The 27,540-nt window shown below is 51.7% G+C and overlaps 8 protein-coding genes across 8 annotated transcripts; 3 read left to right on the top strand and 5 right to left on the bottom strand.

Moving 5' to 3' along the window:
- Nucleotides 1-165: 165 nt before the first annotated feature.
- Nucleotides 166-3,864, bottom strand: IAR55_003322 (uncharacterized protein; the record flags this gene model as incomplete). The annotated part of the gene is made up of 7 exons (XM_066946429.1): nt 166-2,045; nt 2,099-2,212; nt 2,276-2,765; nt 2,828-2,989; nt 3,065-3,216; nt 3,271-3,372; nt 3,432-3,864. The coding sequence occupies 7 exons, from the start codon at nt 3,862-3,864 to the stop codon at nt 166-168; spliced, it is 3,333 nt and encodes a 1,110-aa protein (XP_066802821.1).
- Nucleotides 3,865-5,445: 1,581 nt separating this feature from the next.
- Nucleotides 5,446-9,838, top strand: IAR55_003321 (uncharacterized protein; the record flags this gene model as incomplete). Its single annotated transcript, XM_066946428.1, has 3 exons — nt 5,446-7,437; nt 7,497-8,209; nt 8,263-9,838. 3 exons carry the CDS (start codon nt 5,446-5,448, stop codon nt 9,836-9,838), a joined length of 4,281 nt encoding a protein of 1,426 aa, XP_066802820.1.
- Nucleotides 9,839-10,392: 554 nt separating this feature from the next.
- On the top strand, nt 10,393-11,915 carry IAR55_003320 (lipoyl(octanoyl) transferase; the record flags this gene model as incomplete). The annotated part of the gene is made up of 4 exons (XM_066946427.1): nt 10,393-10,696; nt 10,912-11,099; nt 11,185-11,322; nt 11,511-11,915. 4 exons carry the CDS (start codon nt 10,393-10,395, stop codon nt 11,913-11,915), a joined length of 1,035 nt encoding a protein of 344 aa, XP_066802819.1.
- Nucleotides 11,916-12,072: 157 nt separating this feature from the next.
- IAR55_003319 (uncharacterized protein) lies at nt 12,073-14,273 on the bottom strand (the record flags this gene model as incomplete). Its single annotated transcript, XM_066946426.1, has 5 exons — nt 12,073-12,364; nt 12,645-13,181; nt 13,250-13,318; nt 13,384-13,864; nt 13,973-14,273. 5 exons carry the CDS (start codon nt 14,271-14,273, stop codon nt 12,073-12,075), a joined length of 1,680 nt encoding a protein of 559 aa, XP_066802818.1.
- A 631-nt stretch (nt 14,274-14,904) lies between these two features.
- On the bottom strand, nt 14,905-18,751 carry IAR55_003318 (uncharacterized protein; the record flags this gene model as incomplete). Its single annotated transcript, XM_066946425.1, has 4 exons — nt 14,905-15,212; nt 15,269-16,396; nt 16,469-18,500; nt 18,569-18,751. The coding sequence occupies 4 exons, from the start codon at nt 18,749-18,751 to the stop codon at nt 14,905-14,907; spliced, it is 3,651 nt and encodes a 1,216-aa protein (XP_066802817.1).
- Nucleotides 18,752-19,479: 728 nt separating this feature from the next.
- Nucleotides 19,480-21,853, top strand: IAR55_003317 (uncharacterized protein; the record flags this gene model as incomplete). The annotated part of the gene is made up of 9 exons (XM_066946424.1): nt 19,480-19,492; nt 19,559-19,924; nt 19,982-20,093; nt 20,146-20,263; nt 20,317-20,547; nt 20,605-21,360; nt 21,415-21,577; nt 21,647-21,711; nt 21,776-21,853. The coding sequence occupies 9 exons, from the start codon at nt 19,480-19,482 to the stop codon at nt 21,851-21,853; spliced, it is 1,902 nt and encodes a 633-aa protein (XP_066802816.1).
- A 1,937-nt stretch (nt 21,854-23,790) lies between these two features.
- IAR55_003316 (uncharacterized protein) lies at nt 23,791-24,183 on the bottom strand (the record flags this gene model as incomplete). Its single annotated transcript, XM_066946423.1, has 1 exon — nt 23,791-24,183. One exon carries the CDS (start codon nt 24,181-24,183, stop codon nt 23,791-23,793), a length of 393 nt encoding a protein of 130 aa, XP_066802815.1.
- A 600-nt stretch (nt 24,184-24,783) lies between these two features.
- On the bottom strand, nt 24,784-25,809 carry IAR55_003315 (uncharacterized protein; the record flags this gene model as incomplete). The annotated part of the gene is made up of 4 exons (XM_066946422.1): nt 24,784-25,154; nt 25,217-25,597; nt 25,668-25,706; nt 25,773-25,809. The coding sequence occupies 4 exons, from the start codon at nt 25,807-25,809 to the stop codon at nt 24,784-24,786; spliced, it is 828 nt and encodes a 275-aa protein (XP_066802814.1).
- Nucleotides 25,810-27,540: the final 1,731 nt, after the last annotated feature.

Here is a 27,540-nt window from a genome sequence, read left to right as displayed (position 1 = left end):
TAGATGCCCTGATCAAGATCTATATGTGTGTGAGAGAGAAAAAGAGAGAGAGATAAGAGCACAAGGAACTAACGAACGAACGAAGAATAAAGCCCAAAGAAGATAGCGCCGGCGAACCATACCATGACCTACACGCCCCGACTCGCTTGCTCGCTGCTCACCCGCCTACCATCCAAACGTCTCTGCATGATACTCGACCATGACCCCTCCTCCGTACACCTCTTTCGCATCCATGACTTCCATTGCGCCGTTTTTCGCGGCGTCCAAAAGACTTCTAGGTCCACAAGCTCCCACCATTATCCTTCCTCCCGTCCTCGTCCCGGTCCTATTCCCGTCCTTCTCCCTTCCTAATCCTTTTTCTCGATCGTCACCCTCCCTTTCTTCATTGTTCGAGTCCAACTCCAACGAGGCAGCCACACTGTCCATCAATTCTTTTATTGATTCTTTCAGGTTCGCTCTTCCCTCATGCCATCTCACCACCCCTTCCAGACCTTCCGACGCCTTCCTCCTCAGCGCCAACTCAGCAGGTCCCAACACCGCCGCAATGCTCTCGCGACGGACGTGCGGATCGGGTATCGCCGCCAGCAGAGAGATGGACTTGCGCAATTCGTCGGGAGAGGAATTGGTCTCTTGCCCCAGTTGTTGGAATGTCAATGATGGTGTCAATGGTCTCGAGAGGGTTTCGGGTTGGTTCAGCTGGACAGGATCGATGGGCGTCGGCTCGGTGAATGATGCCATCGATGTTCCTGATGCGGTCGAGGACGACCGGGACATGTCAGGTGCGGCCAGATGCGCCGTGTCGAGGAAAGAGGGTCGACCTCGAAGAGCAACAGGTTGAGGAATCAAGATCGAGCCTCGTGGACGTAAAGTGGGCGAAGGTTGATGTAACGGCACGGAACCTCTACGACCAGCTGGAGTGAATGAGAGCGGAGTGGAATGTCGACGAGGTGGTTCGTCTGATATGGAAATCTGACGAGTACGTGGCGGTGGCGTGGGCTGCTGAGTCGTAGGGGGAGTGCAAGGTCGAGAATCGGTGCCAGTCGTCGACAGTTGTCGTACTCGAGTAGGGGGCGTTCCGATCCCCAGCGAGGGGGAGGAATGATGACTCTCCGCCATCGACAGTTGTCTGACCCGTGCTGGAGGGGTAGATACCGCCGGTAACGGAGAGTCGTGACGAGTCGGGGAGATAGGTTGCCATGGAGCTGTCGGCGGACGTTCGTGAGGATCAACATCGTCGTGATGTAATGGTGGCGATGGTACTGGCGGGGCATCGCTCATTTCCATTGTGGATTGCACCCCTTCCATGGGAGTAGGTTGATTGAGTACAATCTCCAATTCTTCGCCTTCGATGATTGGCACGACTTTCGACACAGTCCCTTCCGGCGGTTGATAACCATGACCGTGAACATGGACATTGCCAGTCATGCTGTAGCCTCCGAACGGATTTTGGAAGCTAACCGCTTCGGATCCAGGCCCACCACTGGGGATTGTATTGCCCGCATACCCATCGGACCAAGCGATGGCCGAGGTGCTCTGTCTTCGACTGCCTCCAGTTGACGACCCTTTCTCATCTTCGCTCTCACTCTTGCTGCTCTGTTGGCCCTGACTTTCTCGTCTTCCGATGTCGGAAACCGTCATCGAGCCGAACTTCTTGGCCTTGCTAGATTTTGACGATTTCTTCTCCCCTTGTCCTCCCGTGGACGACCCTGACCCATCCGACCTCCCAGACTCAGATGGCATCATACTTCCTCTCCTCGTCCCCGGTCTGGTTCCGCCAGTCAATGCTCGAGCAGCCGGACCCGTCCATGACGCCCAAGAGAATGTCGACATGAATCGACTTCGTCGACGTTTTCTATGGGCCGGCGCCTCGTTCGCTCGATTTTCGAGGTAGGCGGCGAAGTCCCCTGAAGGAAGTTGGGGAAGGGTCGTCATTGACATCCGAGGGAACGACTGGCCAGTAACATGGACATGTAACGTAAGAGACAGATCGGGAGGAAGCGATGAAAGGTGGCCTTTGAGCAATGGTGTAATCCATTCGAGATGCACTAATACCAATGAGTCAGTGAGAACACATTGAAATCTCTCACAGACCACTCACATCGTGAAGTCACCATCCACACAATGGAGATGAATTTGACTCTGCTCTTCCGTTCCCGAATCTCACGAAGCACTTCCAGTAGGTGTGCTAACGCGAACGAAACACCAGATCCACCTATGACACCACTCTCTGTCAGTCTCGTGTTCAATAATATTACAAAAGGGATCGTACACTTACCAGCAAAGATCAGGATCCCATCATACCCCCTCAGATTCGCTTTGACTCCATAAGGACCGTCCACAGCTGCCTTCACGTCCACCTCAAATTTCTCGTCCAGTCCCAACCCTTTCTCTTTCCTGGCATTCTCAACCTGATCCTTCATCCTCTTTGTGAAACCATCTCTGACTCTGACGATGAAAGCCAGCTCTCCGGCCTCTGCGCCTCTCTCGGGATGTTTGGCAATGGTACTGGCTGTGAAGGGATGGGATTCCCAAGGTAGACGAGAGATTCCAGGCATGACAATGTAGAAATGTTGACCTGCTGACCATTTGAGATGTGGCGAAGGCTGGGTGAAGCGGACCAAGAGTGTAGACGGAGTGAGGAGTGTGAGACTTGCCGTTGAGTGAATAGACGATGGCGATAGGGAGGGTCGGATCCAAAGCTTGTTTAGTACTACTAACCGAGCGACCCGGAGAAGCCGGTCTGCAGCCCATAAACCAACGCCAGGCTAAGGTAGAGAGGTTTGTCAGCCATTGTGACAGCCGCAGTGAGATGCTTACGCCAACTCACGTAGATCCATACGTCCATGGCACGCCAGTGCATCACAAAGGCCGCGAGCATGAGAGCTACCAGCACGATGTGCATGACGAGGAAGAACTCGAACATCTTTCTGCGAAAGACAGGCAACGAAATGAGGGCGAGAAGGGTGATAGAGAGCATGCCGGTGCACCCCTGAGGTACCGCATATCAGTATTGATCACAGTCAGCGCGATGTTGAGATTGAACCCCACAAGAAGCAGCACTTACCCATTTGGCAAGCGTTGTATGCCAGGTCACATCGTTCCAGCCGTGGCTTTTACTCCAATGTCCACCTGCATGAATCCAGACTCCAAGCAGACACAGGTTTCCAGCAGCGCGGTGTATATAGTTGAGTCGGTCGTAAGAGATACCCGTCAGGACTGCGAGAACATGATCAACTGCAGTAGCTACGGTAGGACGTCCGAACGACTCACATGAGATTATGTTGTTTTTCCCAGCCAAGGCAATGATCAGCGGTACCTGAGCAACGGCAACCCAAGCAGCTTGGTTCGACCATGCGTATGTCCCCCAACCAGCTGTTCATCAGAAAGTGGTTCAGCTAGTATGTACAGCTCAGCGGGGATCATTCACTCACTGCCATAGAATGAGAGCACCAGAAACCCAACAGTGTACCCGACCCTCCAGGCGACCTCTGTCGTCGGATACGCCACTTTTTTAGCCTTCTTTGCCCAAAATCGTACCGACGGCAAGGTGAGAGCTGTCAAGAAGACATGTTTGTCCAAGAAAACAGTGCCCGCCCGGATGGTCCTTCGAACCTGTCCATATAGTCTGGAACGAGGTATCGATCTTCTTCCTGTGGTGATTGAAGGTGCGGACGATTTTTGTAGAGGTTTCGGTTCAGTCGAAGTGGGTGCGGGCGGAGGTGCTGTGAGGGTGGAACCGGATGCAGCGATAGGTCGTGTGAAGTGGTGATAAAGCTTCGAGGTGATGTTGAGGAGGGCGAGGACGAAAAGGATAATGGAAGTGGTGTACCAGTATAGGTAGCCCACAGGTGCCGGCAAACCCATCGTCAAGATGAGCTTTGGGACCGAGAGGAGAAGGAGAAGGATCGAGGTACAGACTACACAACCGGTCTAACAGTGAAGATGACCTTCATATATCTATGTGTCTAAGCGATGTAATCAATACAGAACACTGGTGAGTAAAGATCCGTGGAGACGTAGGCAAGCAGATGATGAATACGTTTTGATTGACATTCCAAAAACTGTTTGCGTACGACTAGGTCTCTGGTACTATCCAGCTAACTACTGCGCATGCTTATTTTTACTGTCATCCAACGAGAGCAGATGGTCCGATCCGATGTATGTCGTGGCCATTCACATTTTCCAGTTAATCCGGTTGAGACAATTTTCCCCCTTCGTCTGCCTGACAGACAAAGAACATGGAAAGGGCCGGACGTGATCCGTCCCATAACGATTACCTCGTGCGTCCACAGCCTCTGCATTCAGGCAGCATGGGACCGCCTATCAACAGCGGGCGGCGTGAGAACTCAGCCAGATGGCCGAGTGAATATGGTAAGCCGATCGGAATACATACGCCCTCAATGCAGAACCTTCCACTCCTCCGTAAGAGCAGGAGGAGGGAGGGGTTGGGGAAGACGATCAGCAGTGCGAATTGGCTTGTTTGTTTTTGATCGACGGATCGATTGATGACTCGTTGTGGGACGTCCCTGTAATTGACGTCAGAATCAGGGTGGACGAGTCGCGAACCTTGAAGTCTGTACGGGATGGCTTTTGGTCTTGTTCAGAAGCGAAGAGAAAGGGAGAGGGAGAGGAGGGACGTGGGATGGACCAAGTCCAACGAGAAGAAGAGGGTTGGAACGAGAGTAAACAGACGATGAAACAACCGCCGGATACGGTAAGAGGAACGGGAAAGAAAGGACGCGCGTGCCTAGCTCTGCAATCATTCGGGTCAAAAGCTTATCCAGTTTGTTGTGACGATGATACAAATATATCTCGCGAGCCTAACTAGAATATACCCAATGTCCTGTAATGATCAGGGTACAATCCAGTGTTGATGTGCGCACAGTCAGTCCGATCGGGGGCTGGACCCGATCATTAGACTCGGTGGGAGAGAGAACGTATTAGGGAGCAAAAGATCACCTGCTGGTTCTCTCGACTGACTGGGTTCGTGGTAGAAGACTAGTCACCAGTAGCAGCGACAACTCATCAACATCACATCAGCCATCATCCATCTCATCGACACATCCACGCGTCGACAATAGACACACAAGTCATGGTCGCTTCCTGTGTCATCCCCTCGAGTCCACCTTCTTGTACCCGAAATTAGGGATTCAGTCGACAGAGAGATTTAATGACCCAAAAAAAAACAAAAAGACAGGACGAGACACGACTGCTACACGCTCTCCCACCCGCACATCTGTAAGACTACTTTGATCCATCAAACCCTCTAGACTTCAGAACGATCCTCTTGTACGTACAACGATACAACATCATCTAAAGATCTGAACAGCATAAGCTGTCAAGATCCCCTCTTGTCCTACTTGACGAAGAAGGAAAACACGTTTCATCCACTTTACGTCAGAAATCGATTTGGTCCAGGACAGACACATACGAACACGCACCGCCATGGCCACTTCTGTCCCCGCAGCCCGAAACACGGGTCCGGATCCTACCTTGGCAGGACAGCAGACGACACCCGCCACCTTGTCAACTCTACCACGTCCACCCACTCTGTCGTATCCTGCACTGCACCTTGGATCCTTTGATGGTCTGTCACCTCAACCATACGCGTCTTCACCAATTTCGCCTACAGGTTCTCGATCGCAATCGACCCATCATACCATTGTGACCACTGCCAGTTCAGCATCACCCACGAGGCGCTATATAGAGGACGGAATCGAACCAGGTCCAGGTACTTCAGCGCAAATCGATGCTTCGCAATCTATCAACGGCCGCGGTGCTCGAATGAGTGTCAGGCCGTCGAGTTCATCATCAGCGTCTTCACGCTCGTCAGGAAAGCTGGTCAGAGGAGTAGCCAGTTCCATCCCTCCACCTTTACCACCGCCAACAATGGCGTTGCCCCCCCTCCCTGCCTTGTCCCCTATCTCTCCCGCTGGTCCCCTATCACCATCGTTCGTCAAGACCGCCAACGGAGAACACTCCTCCCCTGCCTCCTCATCATCACTACCCTACCATCGTTCGACGTCAGTGTCTCGTGACCTCCCTACGATACCTATACGGGCGCGACCACTAGGACATTCTCTCACTATTCACATCCCCGGACCGCTTTCGGCTTCTGAAGTTGATAGAGACGGCAATCCTATACCCGATCCTATCCTCAAACACTCTCCCGGGATCGCGCGACGAAGGACGGTCATTGAGAGCAGTGGGCCTAGTCATGAGCCCTCACCTGTGCGCGTGTCGGAAGTGATTGGCACGTATACCCCGCCTCACGAGATTTCGCCAAAGATCACCGAGAAGAGATCACCAGTGGAATGCGGATCAATTATGATGCCTCAACCCCAGCCGATACCTGTAAAGGAATACCAGGCGAAATTGGAGAGTCCCAGGCGACTGGAGAAGAAGGCATCGACTAACGACCTAAAACATCCGTCGCCTACCTCACCAACGACTCGTAGGTCGCTTCCCCGTCCGCCTAAATTGGATAATGTGAACAATTCAAACTTCGCCGGAACAGACCCAGCACAGACAATCCAAAATAAACCTTCAACTCTCGACTCCTTCTCAAAACCTGCTCTAACTCATGCCCATCAACAATCCGCTCCAGCTCCAGTACCACTGTCACAACCCCAGCGATCCGGCTTGGCTCCGCCTACCGCACCCGTGCCGTCTTCCAGCTGGCCTCCTCTAAATGTTACGCGATCTCCTCAAACAGCGGCAACACCAGGTCAGAATAGCTCTACCTTGAAACCAGTGTCCTTCTACCAGAAGCACCAAGCGACCAATTCCGCTTCGAGCTTGCCTGTCATCGCTGGCTTGGCCGACACTGGCCCTTATCCCTCAGCTATAGCCAGTACATCGAGCAGAGCCGGTCCACTAAACCAAAACGGTGTCGGCATGGGCCGTCCGAGCGGCCAAACCGCTGCGGGTCGAGGGCCAAGCAAACCTCAAGAGGAGATTTGTCTGGAATGCATGATGCGAGATCGGGATCTAGCGGATGTTGATGTCCAGGGTGAAGGCGTATGGAGCCGAAGTAGCGATGTCGACTTCCGAGATCTGCAATGGCGCGAAGAGGCCTTGCTAAAGTCGTTGAACACTGGCAACGGTAACAGCTCGATGATCAGCAAACTCAATCGATCTTTCGACGACGATGACGACGCCTCAAGCGAAGACTCGGATTCGACCAGTTTCAGTCCGGCTTCGACCGGAAACTCTTTCGAGGATGCGCAGATTCGAAGGAAGCTCGAAGAGAGACGACGACGACGCTCGATCCTCAAAGCGACAAGACGTGAGGCCGACTGGAAAATCACCAAGGAAGTCGGATGGAGGGGATTCAGGTGGGAAGAAGGGGAAAGTGGGGAAGGTCTTCCCAGGAATTTTCGTGGTACCAAAGGAGGCAAATTGACGGAAGACGGTATCAAAGCAGTCATGATGAAGGTGTGTCTACATTGGCAACGTGATTGACGTTCCTTGGCTGAATTCACTTTCTGACGTAGTTCCCTTCCGCATCTGCGTTCCGATACCAAACTCTGCAAACCTATCTTCGCCACCAATGGCTTTTGGTTCTCGACATGCGGACTGAGGCGCAACGCTTGGGTTACTTTCCCTTCCCAGAGGAAAACAATTTCTCGTCGTCAACCATATCCAGCCACGAAGGACAGACCGGTATCCGAGGGACTCAGTCTAACGCTCTCGCCTGGGACACAAAACACGCTCGCGATCTCAGCGAACATATGCGCGGTGCCTTTACACCCACGAGGACTACGCCTGCTTTGTCCGTCGTTCGACCCAGCCCTTCTTCCCCGGCAAACCTCACCGCACTCGCGTCCGGGCCTAAACCGACACCATTGCAACGACCGCTTACTCACTACATTCCTGAACGTGAGCCTGCCTTAGGTGCTCCCCGGACTCCGCTGTACGCTTCACCGGTAACCCGTCGGGATGCAAACGGTAGCAGTCCGGGCTTTCGCGAACAAAGATCTGTCCGCAGCGAAATGTACGATGATGCGAATGAAGAACTTTGGTCTCCGACGGACGGAACCGGTCTCCGACCGTTCTCATTTGCGGTTCGTGCCGGAGCGACCGCCGCGCGAGATGGTAGCGAAGGCGGACATGGTGGAAGACGGAGTTTGTGGGGCAGATGGGGAGGCAGCGTCACCAGCTTGTTCGGTGGGAGTCAGAATGGCAGTGGTAGCATGATGGACATGCAGTAAGTCAGCCGGAGAGTGTCTGTTCACGATGTTATTGACGTGTATCCCTCAGTCTTGGACTAGACAACGATCGACGCAATAGATCATCGTCATACAACGTCACATCACATCCTCGAGCTGTCTCGCTCGCATCCCCGACCCGCCCCTCTTTCTTCAGTCGCACTGACTCTCGAGGATCCTCGACAAACCATGACCAAGAACAACAGCAGCATCAACAGCCTCGAATCTCGCGCGCTGTCAGTCACTCTCGTCTCTCGCAAGTTCATGGTGATGAAGAGGACAAACAAGCAAAGAAGAAGGGCATCAAAGGTTTCTTCAGGAAGATGAAGGTCAGGGGTGACAAGTCGAAGAAGGGCTCCAAAGTAGATCAATCAGCGCGACTTGAAGCCGAGCGTAACAGCACCGATCCTGGTACACCCCTTGCCCCACCCCCCTCCATCTCTTATCTCGTAGGAGGAGGCCGTAGTGACCGTGCCCGGCACACGCGAGATAGGAGCGGGTCCTCATCGTCGATGTTAACAGATGGTCAGGACAATGGTCAAAATCGTTACTCTGCTTCCTACCCGTACGGTGTCCGATCGGTGTCTGCGCCCATCAACGCCAACGGGAACGGATACACCTCGTCATCGGACGTGAGTCAATCAGCGAGTCCCGCAAGCTCGAAATTCGCTACCTCTGGCAGAAGGAGAGAAAGTTTCACTTCTGGTAAACGGGTATCGGTGACGCTCAACGATTTGGGAGAGGAGAAGGATCGGCAAGACACTGTCATGGAGATGTTAACAGGTCGAGGCGGGTATATGTCACAAGAGCCTGCGTCAATCTATGACGACCCTGGAACCGGTCTCCGTAACACAAGTGGACAGACTGGTACTCGTTACGCACTGCATAATTCGAGACCCCATAACAAGACTACTTCTTCACTTTCTGCATCAAGCGGAACGATGGCCATTGAAACTCCGCCGCCTGTGACCTTCAACTCCAGCTCATTCTTCAATCAACAAATGGGTCAGACACCGAACGCCAATGCCATCAACGGCGCACAGGGACAGCCCATCGTCAAGTCTCCTTCGGTGCCACTGTCTCCAAACAGGTTTAAGAATTTACCACCGATACCTCCGCCAGGGGAAGAACCGAGGTTGATAGGTTCACCCGACTCTTTCGCTGCGACCTTCCCAGATCAAGAATTCAACTTGAACGGTACTGTCCACGATTCGAAGTATCTCAGCTCTCACAAGGCGGCAATGCCGGTGGCCAGCTCTGTCGAACTTACCTCGCAATCTCCCTCTTCGCGCACAACAGGTCGTTATCTCCCTGATCAACGCGCTGGTCAGACCTACCAGATGGGCAACGGCGTAGGATATGGTGGCTACCCTCAGCCACAATCTCGGTCAAGACAGCAATCCTCTCATCCCCTCAATGTTCAGAGCATTCTCACGCCAGGCAGAGCTTCGCTCGATCAACGAAGTCCGAGAACAAGGATGGACGGACGAGCAGTGCAAACGATGTATGTCCAGCCAAGCATGGATAGGAGGTATGTCGCAGCGGATCTTGAGCCGGTAATTGCCGAGAAGAAGAAGGGAGGGTTCAAGGGGATCTTTGGTGCGAGTAAAGCTGGGAGAATGGCTTAGGTGTTCGAGTGCATTCGATGCATGACGATAGAAGCCGACTATTGGTTTGGGTGACAGGTATGAGGCACGCAGAGCTCGGACGGACAATGAACCGTAGGTAGACGCATTGCACGCTTTCGATCTATCATTGTGTGTTAGGCCAAGAAGACCATATGCTTCGAACGGGCCATGTTGTCCATCGGAGAGCGAGGGGAGGTGGCGAGAAGGGAATCCAAGTCATCATGTTGTGACTTGCGTGTAAGATAGCAAGTGACGATACTCTACGAGCCATGCGAGGATGTTATGATGATACAATGCTATGCATGGATTTGTTGACGAAGAGACAGTCATTCTTCGGAGTGCCGTGACATGGGCAATGGCAGATCAAGAAGCCTCCACACTTGACATCCGTCTCAATTGGAAAAACAAAAAGCTCGTTTCGTTGACCCTCTTGATCTGTCATCAGAAGCAACATCTGTCAGCATATCGTCTGATCCTGCACTGGCGCCAGGTTTACGACTTCGATCGTCTCTTCATACCATCAGAGGTCAGAAGCAGTACAAGATACAACAAGTATGACAACTCGCCCCTTGACCCGTCTATTCTCCTCAACAACACGACCCCTTTCCCTTCTCTCCTCCTCGACCGCTTCCTCGTCCTCGCCTTCCTCCTCCCTCTTATCTCCAGCATGTGCTGTTCCTTCCTCCTCAGCTTCCAGAGGGATCAAGCTCCCTCCCTTGCGATATCATGTCTTCAAGGAACCGATACCGTATCCGGTGGGATTGAAGCTGCAGAATGATATCATTGACAGGAGGTTGGCGGCCAAGACGAAGGATCCGGTGGGGAGTAGAGGGGTGGGGGATCTGGTGCTTTTGCTTGGTGAGTTGTTTCAGCTGGTTTTTGGGACTACAGAGGGGTAATCAAGCGTGAGAGAAAGGGTGCAAGTGAGAATGAATCGAGGAGTCAAGATGGAGTTACTATTGTTATCCAGCTTTGGACAGGCAAATGGCCTTGATCAGTATTGCTGCTAGGCTCCCTCCTTCGTACACACCTCATTCCCGTCACTAACAACCACTTTTCTCCCCCTCTCGCAGAACACACTCCGACATACACTACCGGACGACGAGACAATTCCCCGAATCCGAACGAATTACATCCTGAAGAGAAGAAAGTGCAGAATGTAGGAGCGAGCTTCTTCATCACGAAGCGAGGCGGTCAAGTGACATATCATGGTCCGGGTCAATTGGTCGGATATCCCATATTGGATCTGAACGTGATGGAGGTGAGTCCCAGCGGGTCGTCTGACGATCCCGTCCATCCTTTATGCGAGGAAGGATGATTGCTGATCTATGGAGATATGGACGCAGACCTCCACCAGATGTTATGTGGAATACTTGCAAGCGATGTTGGGAGACTATGTCAGGGAGATATCTGCACTGGGCGATACGATCCTCGCTCCCCATCCTGATGGCCATGTCGGAGTCTTCTCTTCACCTACTGAAAAGGTATGTGGACACATGTATATCGACACGGGATCACAGGCTGATCGTACTACCCTTGTTTGCCTAAACCACTCGCCGACCGCATATCTTGAACATGACGACTCTCTCTCTCTCTCTCTTTCTCTGTTTCATGCTTGGCTCCCCCGCGATATCTACTTTCTCCTTCTCGCACGCTCGTCGCCTCATTTCAGGTCTCTTCCATAGGTATTCACCTCCGCCATCGAATCACATCTCACGGTTTCGCCATGAACATCACACCAGAACCACTGAAATGGTTCGACCTCGTTCTCGCCTGCGGATTAGCAGACGTCCGAGCGAGCTCGCTACATGATCTCATCTCCCGATCTGCCGTTTCGAACGGTGTGATACCATCGTTACCTTCGGTGGCGGACGTGGCAGGGGATATGGTTCCTAAATTCGGTGAATTGTTTGGAAGGGAGATCGTTGGGTTGGAAGGTGAGGGGAAGCATGGGGTGGTCACCGAGGAGATTGAGGAGATCAGGACGTTGGTGAAGAAAGCTGAGGCAGACGCAAAGGAGCAGAATGGTAATAGTGGAGGGTGGGCGACAGAGCCAGATCTGTCCAAGAGCGGTTGAAGGCCAGCCGAGCGGCGACCATAAGAGAGGCGTATGAGTTCAAAGAAAGAGGACCCTGATCGAGCGTGCCATTGCAAGTCACTTTCTTGCATGCATTGACTGTATGATAGGTTCTACTATTCTCTCACCTGTCAACATTCCGGGATGCAGTGATAGCTTAAACCGCCGCTGTCTGCCTCTTCCCTTCCGCTTTTTCATCCCCTTGCTCCAACGCCTTCTTCTTAGGTCTATAGAGTACCAGGAACCCAATCATCCAGATGGCTCCCCAGCCCATCTGGAAGTAACTACTGGCCTGGATATTCCTCCAATCGTGATATCCGCCAGGATGGACGGTGAGCAGGCCAGCTTGGACACCGAGGGCGATCGCGTTACCTGTTTGGACGGCGACTTGGAGAAGAGCACCCGCTACTCCTGCCATCTCGGGCGGGACCGAGGTCATGACTCCGACGCTGAGCGAGTGACAGAGAGCGAGTCAGCGCTGAATCTTGCTCTGCGATCGGGTGCCAGGCAAGGAAACGAAAGGAAGTCGAGGAACGACGTGAAGACCTCGTGGGAGTGGTAAAGGGTCAACAGAATGGTACCACTGGGAGAGATGTGGTGTGATGAGGACGCGGATCGGTGTGTGACACCATGTTGTCAATGTGCGGAGTCGGATGCCTTGCCACGTCACGTCAAATGGACTTGAAGAGGAATGAGGATATAGTCAGTCAACTTCCGCCTCCAACTCACTTATTTGCATTGTAGAGGAACATCATAGCGGCTGAAGCGACCAACCACCCTGGGAGGAGATACTTCCAATAATCCCTCCCGACCTGAGTCCTTGATTCTGCAAAGAGGACCAACATGGCTATTCCAATCGTGATATTGACCGCGACCGCCCACCTAGGTTTCGACGCCGTCCTCGGAAAATTGGTGGCGATGATGGTGGCGACCGTTGCTCCGATTGGCATCGGTAGCATTCTTACCGCTGCCATGAGATACGATTCGCCTCGCACTTCCCTGAAGACCTGCACGACGGGTAGCATTTGGATTGACCACCATCCCTGTGGGAACAAGCCGAACGCGATCCACAGTGCGAAATCCCGGTATTTCCACACTTGAGGAGGTAACAAGGCGTGGGTGACGGGCAGACAGGATTCCCAGTAGAAGAATAGACCGATGAGGACGAGGGAGATGAAGAATGGCGCGAGGAAACCGGCGGAAGGGAACCCAGATGTGGCACCGAGAGTGAACGACAAGACGAGCAGGATGATCGTAGCGAGCATACTACAGCATCTCAGCCAGCAATTAGCAACACGCGTTCACCAGTAGAGAGGGGGTTGAGAGTCACTGACGTGAAAGAACCGACGAGGTCCAATCTCTTCCATTTATCCTTGATGACGTCTGTGGATCCGCCTTGTTCCCTTGGGATCCACAGCAGACTCCCGAGCGAAACAGGCAAGTCAAGACGGCCAACAATCTGAAGAACCATCTCCACCCTGCCAGTTGATTGTGTTTCTTGATCAGTTCCATCAAACCAGCAACGATCACGCCGCTCGTCGCTGCTAGTGGTCCCGCAACGATCACGCCGCTCGTCGCTGCTAGTGGTCCCGCAACGCCATAGAGCGTGAAAGCCTTTTTCAGTTCGTGCGGCTCGAATACCATGACGATCAACCGGAATGCCGAGGGGACGAGCGTTCCGCCTGCCAGTCCTGACAAGGCTCGGAAGATGAAGAATGAATATTGTTCAGGTAAGAAACTGATGATGATGGAGAGGACGCCCAGAGCCAAGAAACCGTAGGAGAAGACTGCTCGAGCCGAGTAGAGATCGGACATCCTTCCCCAGAAAAGGAGAGAGGCGGCAAAGGTCACCGCGTAAGAGGTGATGATCCATGACTGTTGGGAATGTTCGACCCTGAGATCTTGAACGATCGGATTCGTGAAGATGAAGAAGGCGGCAAGGCACCATTCTGCGATCGATGCGATAAGAATTACCAGTGGAAAGTGTTGTCAGCTTGTGTGACGATCCTTTGATCATGGCTTGAACGGGCCCAGGACAGGCGCATAAGTTAACCCACGATCGATGAACAAGGCCATACTGAAGATGAAGAGCAGGCTATACTTCTTCTTCTGGGACAACTTGACAGCGAACTTGTGGGCAGGCGCAGGAGGTGGGATCGGAGCCGGAGCTTCTCTTTCCCGTGCAGCATCCATAGACCCTGTACAAGGCTCTGGATCCCCGTTCGTATCCGGGACATGTTGATCCTTGATACCCCTCTCGTCATCACAAGCGGTGCAGGCGGTCTCGGCATGGGACCGCAAGCATACGGGCAGGTTGATAATGTCCCCGTTCCTCTCCGTCAGGGTGGGTGTGGACATTGATCTTGTCGCGAAATATCGATCTCTGAAAGATCAGTCAGATACAATCAAGGTGACCGTTTGACACACACGAGAAAGAAGGCCGTCTGCCCTCTTGTTGTAATATGTGATAACCTGTCACATGCTGCTCCTCCACCTGTAACACACTCCACACGATGCCTTTAGCTAATCATCCGTCTCTCTACAGCGACATGATAGCAATTTCAGTACCAAAACAACCTGCACGCTCAATCGATCAACCTCCACCTTCTCTCCAGATCTGATTGTATGCTTATCAATCCGGCGGCATCAAGTCACGTGACTCGGCAGGTAAGCGTAAAAACACCTACCCCACCTCCACCACATCTACTCCACCTCCACAAAAGATAAAGAGTGGCTGCATCATCTAGCGAAAACTGCTAAAATAGTTCAGCATGTCGGAGTGCCAGAGTTCTGCTGCACAACATAATCATCGCTGCTCAATCAGATCCGGACTGTGAGATTATTCATCAGGATCATCCCTGATGCAAGTCTCTCTAAACTCAATGGCTACATGCTACTACTGTGGTCTTATCCGTTCGCGTCTTTTTGTTCACTGTCCCACTTCTATGCACTTTTACCTTTGCTTCACTTCTCCCAGGCGCCGCCCATCTCAACAGTCCTCGCCCAAGACCCCCGCCAGCCACTTCTCATTTTCCTCAACCAGGGCTTCTCCCCTCGCACACTCCTTCACCCTTATAACCACGTCGTACCTCCTCACATCCTCCAAGCTCCACCGTTCTTCGGGAACAGACCTCATCATAGCCTTGATCACACTCAGGATCTCATCCGAGAGGATCGGTGCGCTCGAATCCCCTTGGCTTTGTTCAAGACCTCGTCGCAATGATATTTGACGAGGATAGTAATGCTCAACGAGGTCGGAGAAATCGTCGTTGCGTAGTTTGACCCATCCGTCTCCATCTAAGCAATTTTTGTCAGCTCGACGCGACCTTGAACCGGGAACAACTTTGACTTACTGCTTGGCAGTACTACATTCAACGCTGCCTCCAATATCATGATCCCCAGACTGAACACGTCTGCGCCTTTCCCGACTTCCTCATCACCCAGAGCTTCCGGACAGAGATACTCTCTATCCCCTTCCACCTCCCTATCGATGATAGGGCTAGGAATCACCGACACTACACCCGCATCGTTACTTGCACCTCCTGCAGATCCGGTATGCACTGCTATGTTTTGCGTTGTCTCCCACATGAACCCTCCACGTTCGTCGCGCTCAGGCAGTGCTGGACTGAGACCGCTCATCACTTTCCCCTCCGGTCCTTCCCCGCAAATGACCGCCATGCCGAGATCAGCAATGACTAGTCCGCCCTGCTGGTTGATGAGAATATTTGAAGGTTTGATGTCGAGGTGGAGGAAGCTGTGCTTGTGAATATGTTCGATACCATCTGCGAGCTCCACCAGTGTTTTCCACACCCGAGCTTCGCCTAATCCTCCGGTGTCTCCCAAAAGACTGAGGAACCTGGATAGATCTCCACATTCAGCCATGGCAGTACGGATGTACAGTCTCGAGTGTGATTCCCATGAGTCGAAGTATTTGATGATGTTTGGATGTGGGTCGAATGACAGCTGTCGAAGGATCGAGACTTCCTCCAGTTGACGGAGCCTATTCTTTGCCCCAGAATAAGGCTTGCCGGCTTTGACGGCGTAGAATCGGCCGCTCTTCCTTTCCCTAACCTTCCACACCTGAGAAAACGACCCACTGCCGAGACTCTGCACTACGAGGAAATCTTTCTCCAGTCGTGTCATGCTTTTGGTCGCCTTTTCCTTCCCGTGCGCGCATGAGCTAACAGCGCCAGCGCCGGGAGTTTCGGGAATCAGATGAACAGCGGCTTTATAGCTTGCAGCCAGCATGGGGTTCGAAGCTCGAGCAATTGGGCCTCGGCCATCGACATTGTGCGAATGACTGATCTGTCGCACTCGAGCTGGCAGCTGACGATATCGTTCAATCGAAAGAGGAGCATGTAGGTCGGGCCGAGACTGTTGGTCTGAGTGTGGAGGGGTAGACAGAGGGTTTGCTGCGGCAGGTTGCGCGAACGGGTAAACGAAGGAAGCGCTAGTCGGCGACGGGGTACTGACACCAAAGCCTACTCGAAGCATTATTTACACGTATCAGCTCGACCATATTTCTACCCACATGTGAGTGATATAATGCGCACCTTGCAAGCCAGGCTTTGTTGGCGTGGCAGGAGAGTAGCAACTCTGTACGGAACTTTTGCTATCCCCTCTCATCATGTCAACACTTCCGATTGATCCACTGGAAATGAACATAGTACTCCCCTTCCTCCTCAGACCCCTGGTTCGCTGAGCATTTTGGATATATGCGGCATTACTGCTCGCCGTACTTGTGCTTCCGCTGGTCGTACTTCCTTTAGTTGAAGCGGTGCTCAAATCTGCATTGCGCACAGATCCAGGGAGAGGCTGAATAGGCGAGAGTGGGCTGGGGATACCAGCACCCATCCCGTGGCGCCCGGCTGCTTCCCTCCTCTTCACTTCGCCAACTGGTTCACTGTCTCCACCAAATCTGGGTAATTCTACACCAGCGATTCCCGACTTCTTCTTGACCAAACCGGTGGATGCAAACGCCGCAGGAGAGGGTTTGGCGTCATCGAATAATGCGGACGTAGGTGTATGAAAAGCCGAATTCGCTGACAAAAGTCCCGAGCTTGATGGTGTGTGAGATTCAGCAGGTTCGGTGATACCTCTTCGAAGTGGAGGCCTTCCGCTGATTTGCCGGAGGGTACCGATGGTTGGTACATCTGGCGAACTTTTGCGCGGCACAGTCATGTACGAGCAGCTGTTAGATAGCACCGTTCGACCCGGGAATGATGGCCTTGTGAGTTTTGGCTGTTGTTTGGCCGTTGAGGAGAAGCCGGCCGAAGACTTCACGAACATACTGGTCGAAGCTTTAGCAGACATCGGTCTCGAAGGCGAGGCTTCAATATCACCGCTGGAGTCACTCGACAGGGATCTGGAGAGGTCAAAGGCCTTGTCGGCTGAACTCCCCCTGATACCCAGGCCAAGGCCGATCACCATCGGGTTCTCAAAATCGCCACCTTCCATTGGTCTTCTTGCCGTCGACAACGAAGCACGACTCCAAAAGCTCTTGCCTTGAGACAAACTTTGTTCGGACGAGTCGTTCTTTGAGAAAGTGTGGACTTCCTCGTCTCCTGTCGTTTCGATTGAAAGTGAAACTTCTGGAGCGTGGTCACCTCGCATAGAGATGTTTTTCTTCCTTGACGACAGGAGGCGAGGGATGAAGCTCGACAGCGAAGCCCGTGATTGCCTGTATGGTGAGAAGTTGATACCATCTCCCTTAGATGTGTCATCGGGCGATGTTTGTGAAAGCGGCTGTATATGAAGTGGCGAAGGTTGGTAAATGGCCGCGGATGACAGATTCGTGCTTTGAGGAGATTTGGGTGACCGGTCCGGGAAACCAAGAGCAGCTTCAGACGACTTTGGGACTGCGCTATCCGAACCGCGGAGACCGAAGAGTTGGCGACTCGGTGTTGCGAGATCTTCCTCCTCTTCTTCCGGAAGCTCTGGTGCTTCATCCCATAACGTACGGATATTGGGTCGGGACTGTTGTTCCATCGAGCTTCTTGCTAGCGATAACAACGAAGACGAACTGGTCCCGCTACCGCTCCAGTCGTCCATGGAAGATGTGGAGCCGTCAGTGCCTCTGCGAAGCCGGGAAGATGATTGAGGCAACCCTCCTATCAGTGGTGAATGTTCATCAGATACGGCTCTGTGCTGCCGCACCGGTGACCATTCACTGTTCTCCAGCCATTCCAAGCCTGGCTGATCAAAATATCCTGCTTGAGTCAGACGTTCCGTCATTGCGGTTCTGCCAGCGTATTGATGTGTGGAAGCGGTTTGATACATGTATTGTCCTCTTGCAGTCTTTGAGGAGAATGGACTGCCTAGGAATGAGGGCAAGTGTGGAAGCGGTGCCGTGGAGGGATAAGTGTGATCTATTGGCAACGGCGGGATGGCAGGCGTTCTCGAAGGCCCAATGTGACTTTTCGATCGCGGCGTATGTGATGTCCGTGACGACGTGGACGAGGATGCTGGAAAGGCGGCTGACATGAGTGGAGGAGTCATGTGGAAGGATCGTGATGGTTCCCGAGGTGAGACCATTTGGGGTGGTGATGAATGAGACAAGGAAAAATGAGACATTTCCTTTGACAGCTGCAATGACGATCAGAATGGGGGTTGATGACTGTGATCACTATGCTCCAGCTCGAAGACCAACTCACCAATGGGACCGACATCTCTCGCCTCCCTCTCTCCAGTCTGGCGGACTTTGCTCTCTTGTAAGATCTGGGAAGCGACGATGTAGAAGGTCGAGAGGACTGCGACTGAGAGTATGACTGAGGTGGCGAGGGTGTGTAAGACATGTGAGGTGAAGGAAGCTGTGACGGCGTTGTTGTTGACGCCATTGTTGTTGATGATGAAGGATCTGAAAGTGTGAAAAGGGAAGATGTTTGGAAGCGAGACTGTGTCAGCCCTTTCAGAAAGTGCCGATTGTCGCTGTATCTGTCTATACGTTGATATGTTTTGGTCGAAGTGGGAAGTGTGAGAAGTGAATGTCGGTGGGATGAGTTCAGAGCTGCTTTGATGTTGTTGTTGATGTGGAGAGCAGTTTCAACCCATCGTCAATGATTCTTTCTCTCTCTCTCTTGCTTGTTTGTTCTTCTTCTTTCCCACGCACGCAGAAGCTGACGATCAAGAGCAATGATGATGAGATAACTATAAAGTCAAAATAAGGAAGAAATAATAAAAAACAGGTGACTTGTGTACATTTCGAATGGAGAAAGAGATCAGACGCGTGTGTTTCCCTCTCTTGACATCAAAGTACGTACACCTTTCCACAGGTGATCGTGCCTGAACGTGCGCTTGAGCACAGTCAACCGCACCCCCGCCCCCTTAAATCCCACAAATGTAAACAACCTGGAACTTTATCCGGTCCTCCCCTTTTCATTCCAACCGACAAGGCTACGCGCCTTTCCTTCCAGTTGACTCATCACACATGCCTAATCTGATTTCAACCGTTTTATTTTCTGAACCTGCATCAACATTGAAAGCAGAGAACGTTTCTTATATAACCTCCATTCAACATCATAACGAAACTTTAAAGAGACGACAAAACCGCTGCAAAGTCCTACCAATGCCGCCCAAAAGTGAGTAGTCTCTCCTGAGGATTGCTTCACATCTCTGATGTACATGGACATTCCGTCTCATCACAGGAACCTCTGCTGCCGCAACAGCGAAACCGGCGTCTCGAGCGGCGAAACCAGCTTCGAGCAGGGCTACAAAGCCTGTATCCACAAAAGCTTCAAAACCTGCGGTGACAAATTCTGTTCCCTCCAAAGAAGATGACATTGCCGAGGACGGAGATGCTGCTGCTCCCAACGGACATGTTGTTGAGGAAGAGAAACCGAAACCAAGCGGGACTGTCAACGGAAAGACCAGGAGAGCTTCCGCATCTCCGGACAAGGCCCCTGCGGCGAAGAAGGGCAGAGTCGGAGATCTTGCTCAGGACGCAAAGAAGACATCGAGGAGAAGATCGAGTATAGGTGGCATACCCATCAATGCTATCCCAGGCGTTCCTCGTAAGCTGAGACTTGCTTCGGCCCAAGGAGTATGAATTTTGATGTTTCCGTTGGTAGCTGTTGCCTCTCCTCACAACGCGCTTTTCATTTGGGGTACGGGTGATATGGGCCAATTTGGTCTTGGACCGGATGAATTAGACGAGATAGCTCGACCGAAACTGCATTCTTGGTGAGTTGCGGGCCCCGCAGTCTGATCGCAGCCGCTGACCAGTTGACAACAGGTTTGAAGAGCAGATCGAAGATGGGAAGTTGAGTAGGGATGGCAAGGAAGGGAGCGGTGGTCTCGAAGCCGTTGCATGTGGCGGTATGCACACACTTGCTATCGATGAGGCGGGTCGCGTAAGTTTGAGCTTTTTCGAACCAAGTCGGTCGATGCTCACTTGCACAATCAGGTACGATCTTGGGGCATCAACGATAACGCTGCCTTGGGAAGAAAAACGTCTGATGTGCCCGATCCAAACAATCCCGGATCAATGATCCCCAATGAGGATCTGGAAACCGTACCTATGGTCATCGAAAGCTTAGAAAAAGAGAAGTTCAGAGCTGTCCAAGTCTCGGCCGGTGATAGCATCAGTGTTGCCATCTCAGATAGTGGAGAGCTCCGAGCTTGGGGCAGTTTCAGAGTGAGTTCGGCTTCGCGGTAGCGTCGCGTTGACATACCCTTGCTAATGTGTCAATAGTCCAACGACGGTGTGCTCGGTTTCGATGGTGTCCCCGGTCACCCCAAGTTCCAATATAACCCAATTTCCCTCCCTGCCTTCTCAAAAGTTCAGATCGTGTCTGTGTCATGCGGTGCCGATCACGTTTTGGCTCTCACTACTACCGGTCGAGTTTACGTTTGGGGTAAAGGAGAGGAGAACCAACTTGGTCGACGTATCATCGAACGAAGAAGGATCAACGGCCTTGAGCCTGAACGATTGGGTCTCAAGAACATCGTTCACGTGTCAGCGGGTATCTACCACTCTTTCGCGGTTGATACCGAGGGCAACGTTTTTGCTTGGGGCTTGAATACCTTCCACCAGACTGGGTTGAGCTCCAAGCATGGCGGTGATCAAACCATGATTATAACTCCTACGAAGGTCGAGGGTTTGTCACCTGAACAGCACGGCGGCAGTAAAGTCGTCCAGGTCAGCGGAGGTGAACACTACTCTCTCTTCCTTTTCGACAATGGAGAAGTTTGGGGTTGCGGTCGATGTGACGCACACGAGCTTGGTATCGCAGAAGATCACCCTGCGATGGAAGGGATCAAGGAGAGAAGGGAGGAAGTGACGGAGGAGAGGGAAGCAAAGGTGGCGACGAGACAGAAGAAGCTGGATGCTATACTCCAGGCTGACAAGGTGGACGAGGATGCCAAGGAGAAAGCCGAGTTGGAGCTGGCAGAGGCTCGAGCAGCTTTAGGTGTGCCAATGGACGAGTATGTTCCGGAGCCTATCAGGGTGAGCATACTTTTCTGAGCACTTTCTGCATTCAGAGCGCTCACCTTCGAGTAGATTTGCTTCCCTCCTATCCCTGAGCAATACGAGATTGTGCCACCTTTTCCCGCCTACAATGATTCCAAGCCGTCGGACAATCCTATAGCCAACATCTCCGCGGGTACCAGACACAATATTGCTGTCTCGAGATCTGGGCACGTGTATTCTTGGGGTTTGGGAAGTGAGTATTGTCACTTTTCGTACGCTTAAAGTGCTTCGGATTCGAGCTGACACGTTTCCGATCAAATAGACCAAGGTCAATTGGGTCTCGGTTCAGAGGAGAGTGTGGACGTGCCAACGTTGGTCAGAAGCAAGGTGAGAATAATTGTTGTCTTATTCGTTCGGATATTTACAATATTTAACATAAAAATACATATAGCTTCTCCGACCTTATAGCGCCAACTACGCATCGGCGGGTGGCCAGCACTGTGTCCTTTTGGCTACCAAGAACGAGTAACCACGTACGACATGATTGGATTGACGAGCATGAGGAAGACACCAAGGACCACGTCATAAATATGAAATGCATGCCTTTCGTCCAGCCGCCCCTTCGTGGCAATCGCACAGAATCGCCCTATGCGATATCCACCATACTCAAAGTATAATCATTGAACGACCCCTCACTCTTCGGTACATTCACCACCTTCGCGCAACCCCAAGACCGCCAGCAGCATATGATTCATGTGAGATGCGATTTCAGACCAAGCGGGGACGTCAAGGTATAGCGTATCAGCTGGTACAGGAAGCTGAAGTCTCGCTCAACCCCAGGGCGGGATTTCCGAACGAGCTTTTCTAGATGCACGTACGTATAGCGGATTCCTATACTCCGTGATAACAGTGCTATCGGAGTCGTGCCTCGTACCGTGTATTAAGCTCGTTATGTTGCTATTCACCTTGAACGTACACCGCTCCTCTCTCATGAGATTTTCGACACGGTAATGATCATCATCAATATGGTAGAAAGCCAGACTGAATCGTCCACCTTTGTCGTTGTAGAGATGCGATGCCGTGGGATCCGGATCTAAATAAATCAGTGAAGCTTCGGAGCCACCAGGATATTCGGATACTGAGACGACGGTCACAGACTCCGGCGGGTTATGCCCTGCTGATCTGTTCAGCTCTCTGGCCACTTGTCAGAAGCACAACAACAATCACTGACTGGTAGGACCGCCAAAGGAGGGAGCCTGGGTTGACATCTTGTTTTTGTTTTGCTTTAAGGCTGTCAATGCTCAAAATCATCTACTGGGTAGTTATAGGTCACGAGGAGATTGAGGCGTTTTTTTTTTAGAATCGCCTTGCATCTAAAAGTGACATGACTGAGCGAAGAAGGTTATGCATCTCACTATAAGCAAAGGAGAGACTGCAATGAGTTTTTGCGCCTTCTAATCGATGACGTGCAGAGTCAATGACGACCCCCGAGTAAGGTGCTTCAACTCAAAGGAACTCAATGACGATGACGTGACACAACTCGAATATCATTCGCATTCAGTATGTTGTGTTTCGTCACACGAGGGTCTGCCTGTCGCTTCTGATCCGGTATCAACGTGCACCAGACAAGCAGCTTACAATGGCGCGGTTGGCGCGGTGACCATTTGGCGATACAACGATCAATCTGCTGGCCCAGGTGAAGGGTGCAGCTCAGTGTGAACTGTTTCATAGCTCGACGAGAGACTGCTGGCAGTCCAATCTGGTCAGAAGCAAAGTGCGGAGGGCAATCTTCTCCTGACATGTGAGCAGCCAGCCAACACACATGTGCACAATTCCTCTCGCCATATGGTACACTGCGACTTATGTGCGTTCCGTTGACAAAGCACACAGTGCAGCACAAGCAACACAACGACAAAAGACTCTGGCATTCCAAGAACACGTCTCCGTCTACCAAGGCTAAACCTCATCGTCGATCGAGAGTGCGGGCGTGCCAACGATGGTCAGAAGCGGCAAGGTGAGAATGATAATTGTTGTCTTATTCGTTAAAATACAATATCCAACATGAAAATACACAACTTACAGCTTCTCCGACCTTATAGCGTCAAGTACGCAACGGCGAGTGGCCAGCACTGCGTTCTTTTGGCTACTGAAAAGGAGTAATCCTGTACGACATGTAGTATCACGAGCATGAGGAAGACACCGCGAAGCACATCGTAGATTATGAAATGCATTCCTATTGTCCTGACAACCGGTTCGCCCTGATGGGTCAGGAAACCTCGATACAATCTTCACCTTTACCGCCAGACCTCTGTAAATTCTTTGACATCGGTCGATGCCTCTTCCAGATGGCTGACACCTTCGCGCAGACGCGAAACAAAGTTCAGTACGTTGTGTATGCCAGATTCCAGATGGGGTGCAGCCGTCGGACTAGAACATACCTACCGGTACGGGAGAATCAAGGCGCTCTCAGCCCCAGGCTGGGGCAGCGGATCTCGGTATGCTCTCTCCACGCACATACAGTGCGTAGTAATAGTCCTGCGTCACGGCCCCATCGGTGTTACGCTGAGAAAAAGGGAAACCCCACATGCCGCCATCCGTCTCAAGCTCTCGACTCTCCACGCTCATCATGTTCTCGGCACGGAAACTAGCATCGTTCACATAAGTGAAAGCGAAACTGAATCTCCCGTCCTCGGAAATGAAGGAGCGAGATTCTCTAGTATCCGAGGGCAGGTAGATCCGCTTCTCAGGCTCGCGATCGGTATGGTTCCTATACACCGAGACCATGATCACGCGGTCTGACAGTTCTGGTTTCAACACTCTGTCGCTCTGTCTGAGACATAATGAAAAATGACTGACCATCGGTGTTGCTAGAGGACGAAACGCGGGTTGACATTGTGTTACTGTTTGACCTTAGGACTGTCGTGATAAGATTGAGTCACTGGGATACGTCATGCAGAGTCTGCGGTCTGCGTTGATATACCTTTCCGGCTTCGAGTGGTGACTCGTCCGAGAGAAGACAGGCTTCGCGCTTCGTTGAAAGGAAGGGGATGACGACACTAGATGTTGCGCCATGATGGCGTGCAATGTGTATTCGACCACCACTATACAATCTTACTGAAAGGAACTCGGTGACCATGACGAAAGCTGACCGTCATTCAATGCGGGGTCTCGCCCAGTTTTTCGTGGCAAAGGGGTCTGCTCATTGCTCCTCTTCCGTCATCAGCATGTACCAGAATAGCTTACAGCAGTATAGTAACTCCTCCGGTGTGGCGATTACTCCGCTGACCGATGATCTGCTTGGTGCCACAGCCTGGACAGGAGCGTCGGCACGCTTTTGTGGGTAACAATCGCTGTCAGACATAATGCAGTACACCTGATAGGAAGTGTCTTGACAAGCTGAAACCACCCGACCACTCTTCAAGTATCGCGGACACTGAATATCCTATATACAAGCGATGGCTAAACCTCATCGTCGATCTCTCTTGCCCAGATGTAGATACGTTTACACTGACCGCTGTGCTCGGTCTTATCCCCCGATCCAGATGCGTACAGATTCTCAGAAAGCACCTTTGGTAACCTATCGACTTCGAGCACCTCCTCGGCTCCGGTAGTACGATTCCTGATGGTCGCGAAATCTTTGTCTTGGGTGGCCATCCGACCAAAAGCGGCAGAAATCCTGTCAGTTCGTATCTCTCCGACTGCAGTACCGTTGGGCAGCAGCCACGCCTTGGGTGCATGGTCAAAATGGTCCACATATTTCCTATCGCGCGCGACAGTCTCATCATCCGTCCAGTAGATCTTGAAAGTTTTGGCATCGGTTCCGGATAGGTCTGACAACACAGTTAGACGAAAATACATCAGACCACATTGTCTTTCATCTGAAACTACTCACCCACACTACTCTCAAGCCGATAGATGTCGTCAGTTCCATTGGTCAGTCTGTCATTGGGTCCCAGAGTGTTTGCCCACAAATATAGCGGTCTCATTTCATCTTCAAGCATATCCCCGTGATTCCCCATGTCTCTGAGCAATCCCGGACGCATTGCCAGCTCATCCTTCACAGCAAGGTCTGTGACAGTGTTCCTCGCCCCAAACTCATCGTAGTAGCGTGGCGCGTAGAAAGCTATGTTGACCTCGTTCTTTTCCAGCGTTCCGATCGCGGTGCCATTCGAGAATAAGAAGGCCTGAGGGCCGATACGATTTATCCTTTCTTCTTCTACCCTCGTTGAGTCTTCTGTCCAGTAGATCAACCTTCTGTCGATATTGCCATGATCTAATTTTACATCAGCCTCGGCACTTGGCACAGGCTTAGAAAAAGAGTTCCACAAGCTGGATACACTCACCCACACTATCCCGAAGTCTGTATACGCTATCGCTGGTCGCTGTTTTGTGGCAAACGGTCAGCGATGTCTCAATGACGGGCTACTAATAGAAGAATATCTATTCACCTGTATTGGACACTAGAGACTCATCAGTAGTCGACATTGCGCTGTTAATCTGACAGGTGGAGTTTTTGTTTAAAATGACACTTGTGCTGAATGCAAGTTACAGTAACTTATGTCAATGGCGAGATTACTGTTGCGCCACTTATACTGGATTCACCCAAGTCTGTGGCATGTTGAGCTTCGACAAAGGTGCAAAAAACGTCGTATGACGGAGGTTCGCTTAGCTATCTGCTTACCAATATGAAATCAGCAATGACGAAAGGTGAAGCCTTCCGTAGATACATGGGAGACATTCCCTTCTTCATGCGCAACATCATGGCTCGTTCCGTGTTTCAGCTCTTCGTGGATAATAGTGGCGATCTACATCCTTTGTGCCTGTGTCGCAATGACAACAACTTGTCAGCCTATCATGGCGTTGAATGGGAAACAACAGACTACAACAAGGTCGTTTGCGGGTTGCAAATTCCCTGTGGGATGGTGGAAAGTCTACGGGGTCTCAGACTAGGTTACGCACGCGTCCGAGCTTTCTCTCGAGGGAGACGGTGTTGACTATGACATGATGACTTTGCATCCTGCGCGTTGTCATGAGGGGTAAAACATGTATCTGTACAAAGACAAGATGACCGTCTGATCCTGTCTAACACGAGGTCAACCTTGTCCCTTCATGTCTCTTCTCTTGTATAGGTAGGACTATCCAATTGGTTGATGTCAAAGCGTCCGTCGGCCAGCCCACCAAGTCCCAAAGGGGATGCAATAACATGCAGAGATTGGAAGATTAATCAGGAGGATATGTCATCGGATGATACTCAAGATGTCATGAGCCATCGCATATGGCTTACCGGCTCATCCAGGTCATTCAGTATACGACGTGATCCCGGGCGATGAGATCTGTCGAGGGTGATTAATGATTCCAAAGACCATCAATCCCTTCGGGTGATTCTTACGAAGGGTACTGTATCAGCAAAATAGTACTGACTCTAGTCGATAGGATACCATGTTCCGTCCGCTTTGGAATTACAGTATATTTTCGTCCGGTCATAAGTGTGGTGATGGTTCAATTGACTTCTCAATCGCCTCGACGCACAGTCGTTTCTGATGTATTGATGTATTGGGCCTTCAGTCATGTAAAAATGTTCCGTCAACGGGTAAATAGGCTTCAGAAGCCGTTTGATCCAAGCCGATTGGGCAGAACTGAAGATGGATCGCCTTGTCATCAGTCTTTCTTGTGGGGATAGTGGATTGTTCTTCGGTTGTACGATCTATATTCTTATCGCTCTGGACAGATGGGCGAGAATGACTGCTGACTGACAGCTTATATAGCGCTCTGACTCTGGAAATGGACAGAGCTGTATCCCCATCAGTCGTCATAGTGGGTCAAAAGCAGAATTGCCAACGGTAACTTACTTACATGCCCTGAGGAAAGACGGCCGCTCTTTACGAGGAGTCATCCTGTCTCTACCCGTTGCGTGAGATGCAATTCTGCAGTACGTGATTGATGAGGGCGGCAAGAAAACGATATCAACTCGAGGGATCGACCGAAACCGGTCTACAGTACATTGGAGCCATTCTGACTCTGTCGATTGTCCTAGATTTAGGAGCGCGCCTTCAACCCACCTTACGCATAGAGCGTTTCATCGTCGCCCCATCCTTTTGTGGGACACGGTTCTTCGTCCCCATTGACGGTCCCTTCTCGCCCCACCTCACTCCACAGGAAGGCGAACGACGACACAAAGATTGAGCAAACGTATTACGTGTACTGTTTGCAATGTGG

This window comes from Kwoniella newhampshirensis, chromosome 6 (genome assembly GCF_039105145.1).
Source record: "Kwoniella newhampshirensis strain CBS 13917 chromosome 6, whole genome shotgun sequence".
NCBI classification, from domain to species: domain Eukaryota; kingdom Fungi; phylum Basidiomycota; class Tremellomycetes; order Tremellales; family Cryptococcaceae; genus Kwoniella; species Kwoniella newhampshirensis.
Note: the sequence above shows the minus strand (reverse complement) of the source record. Positions and strands in the feature narration are given on the sequence as shown.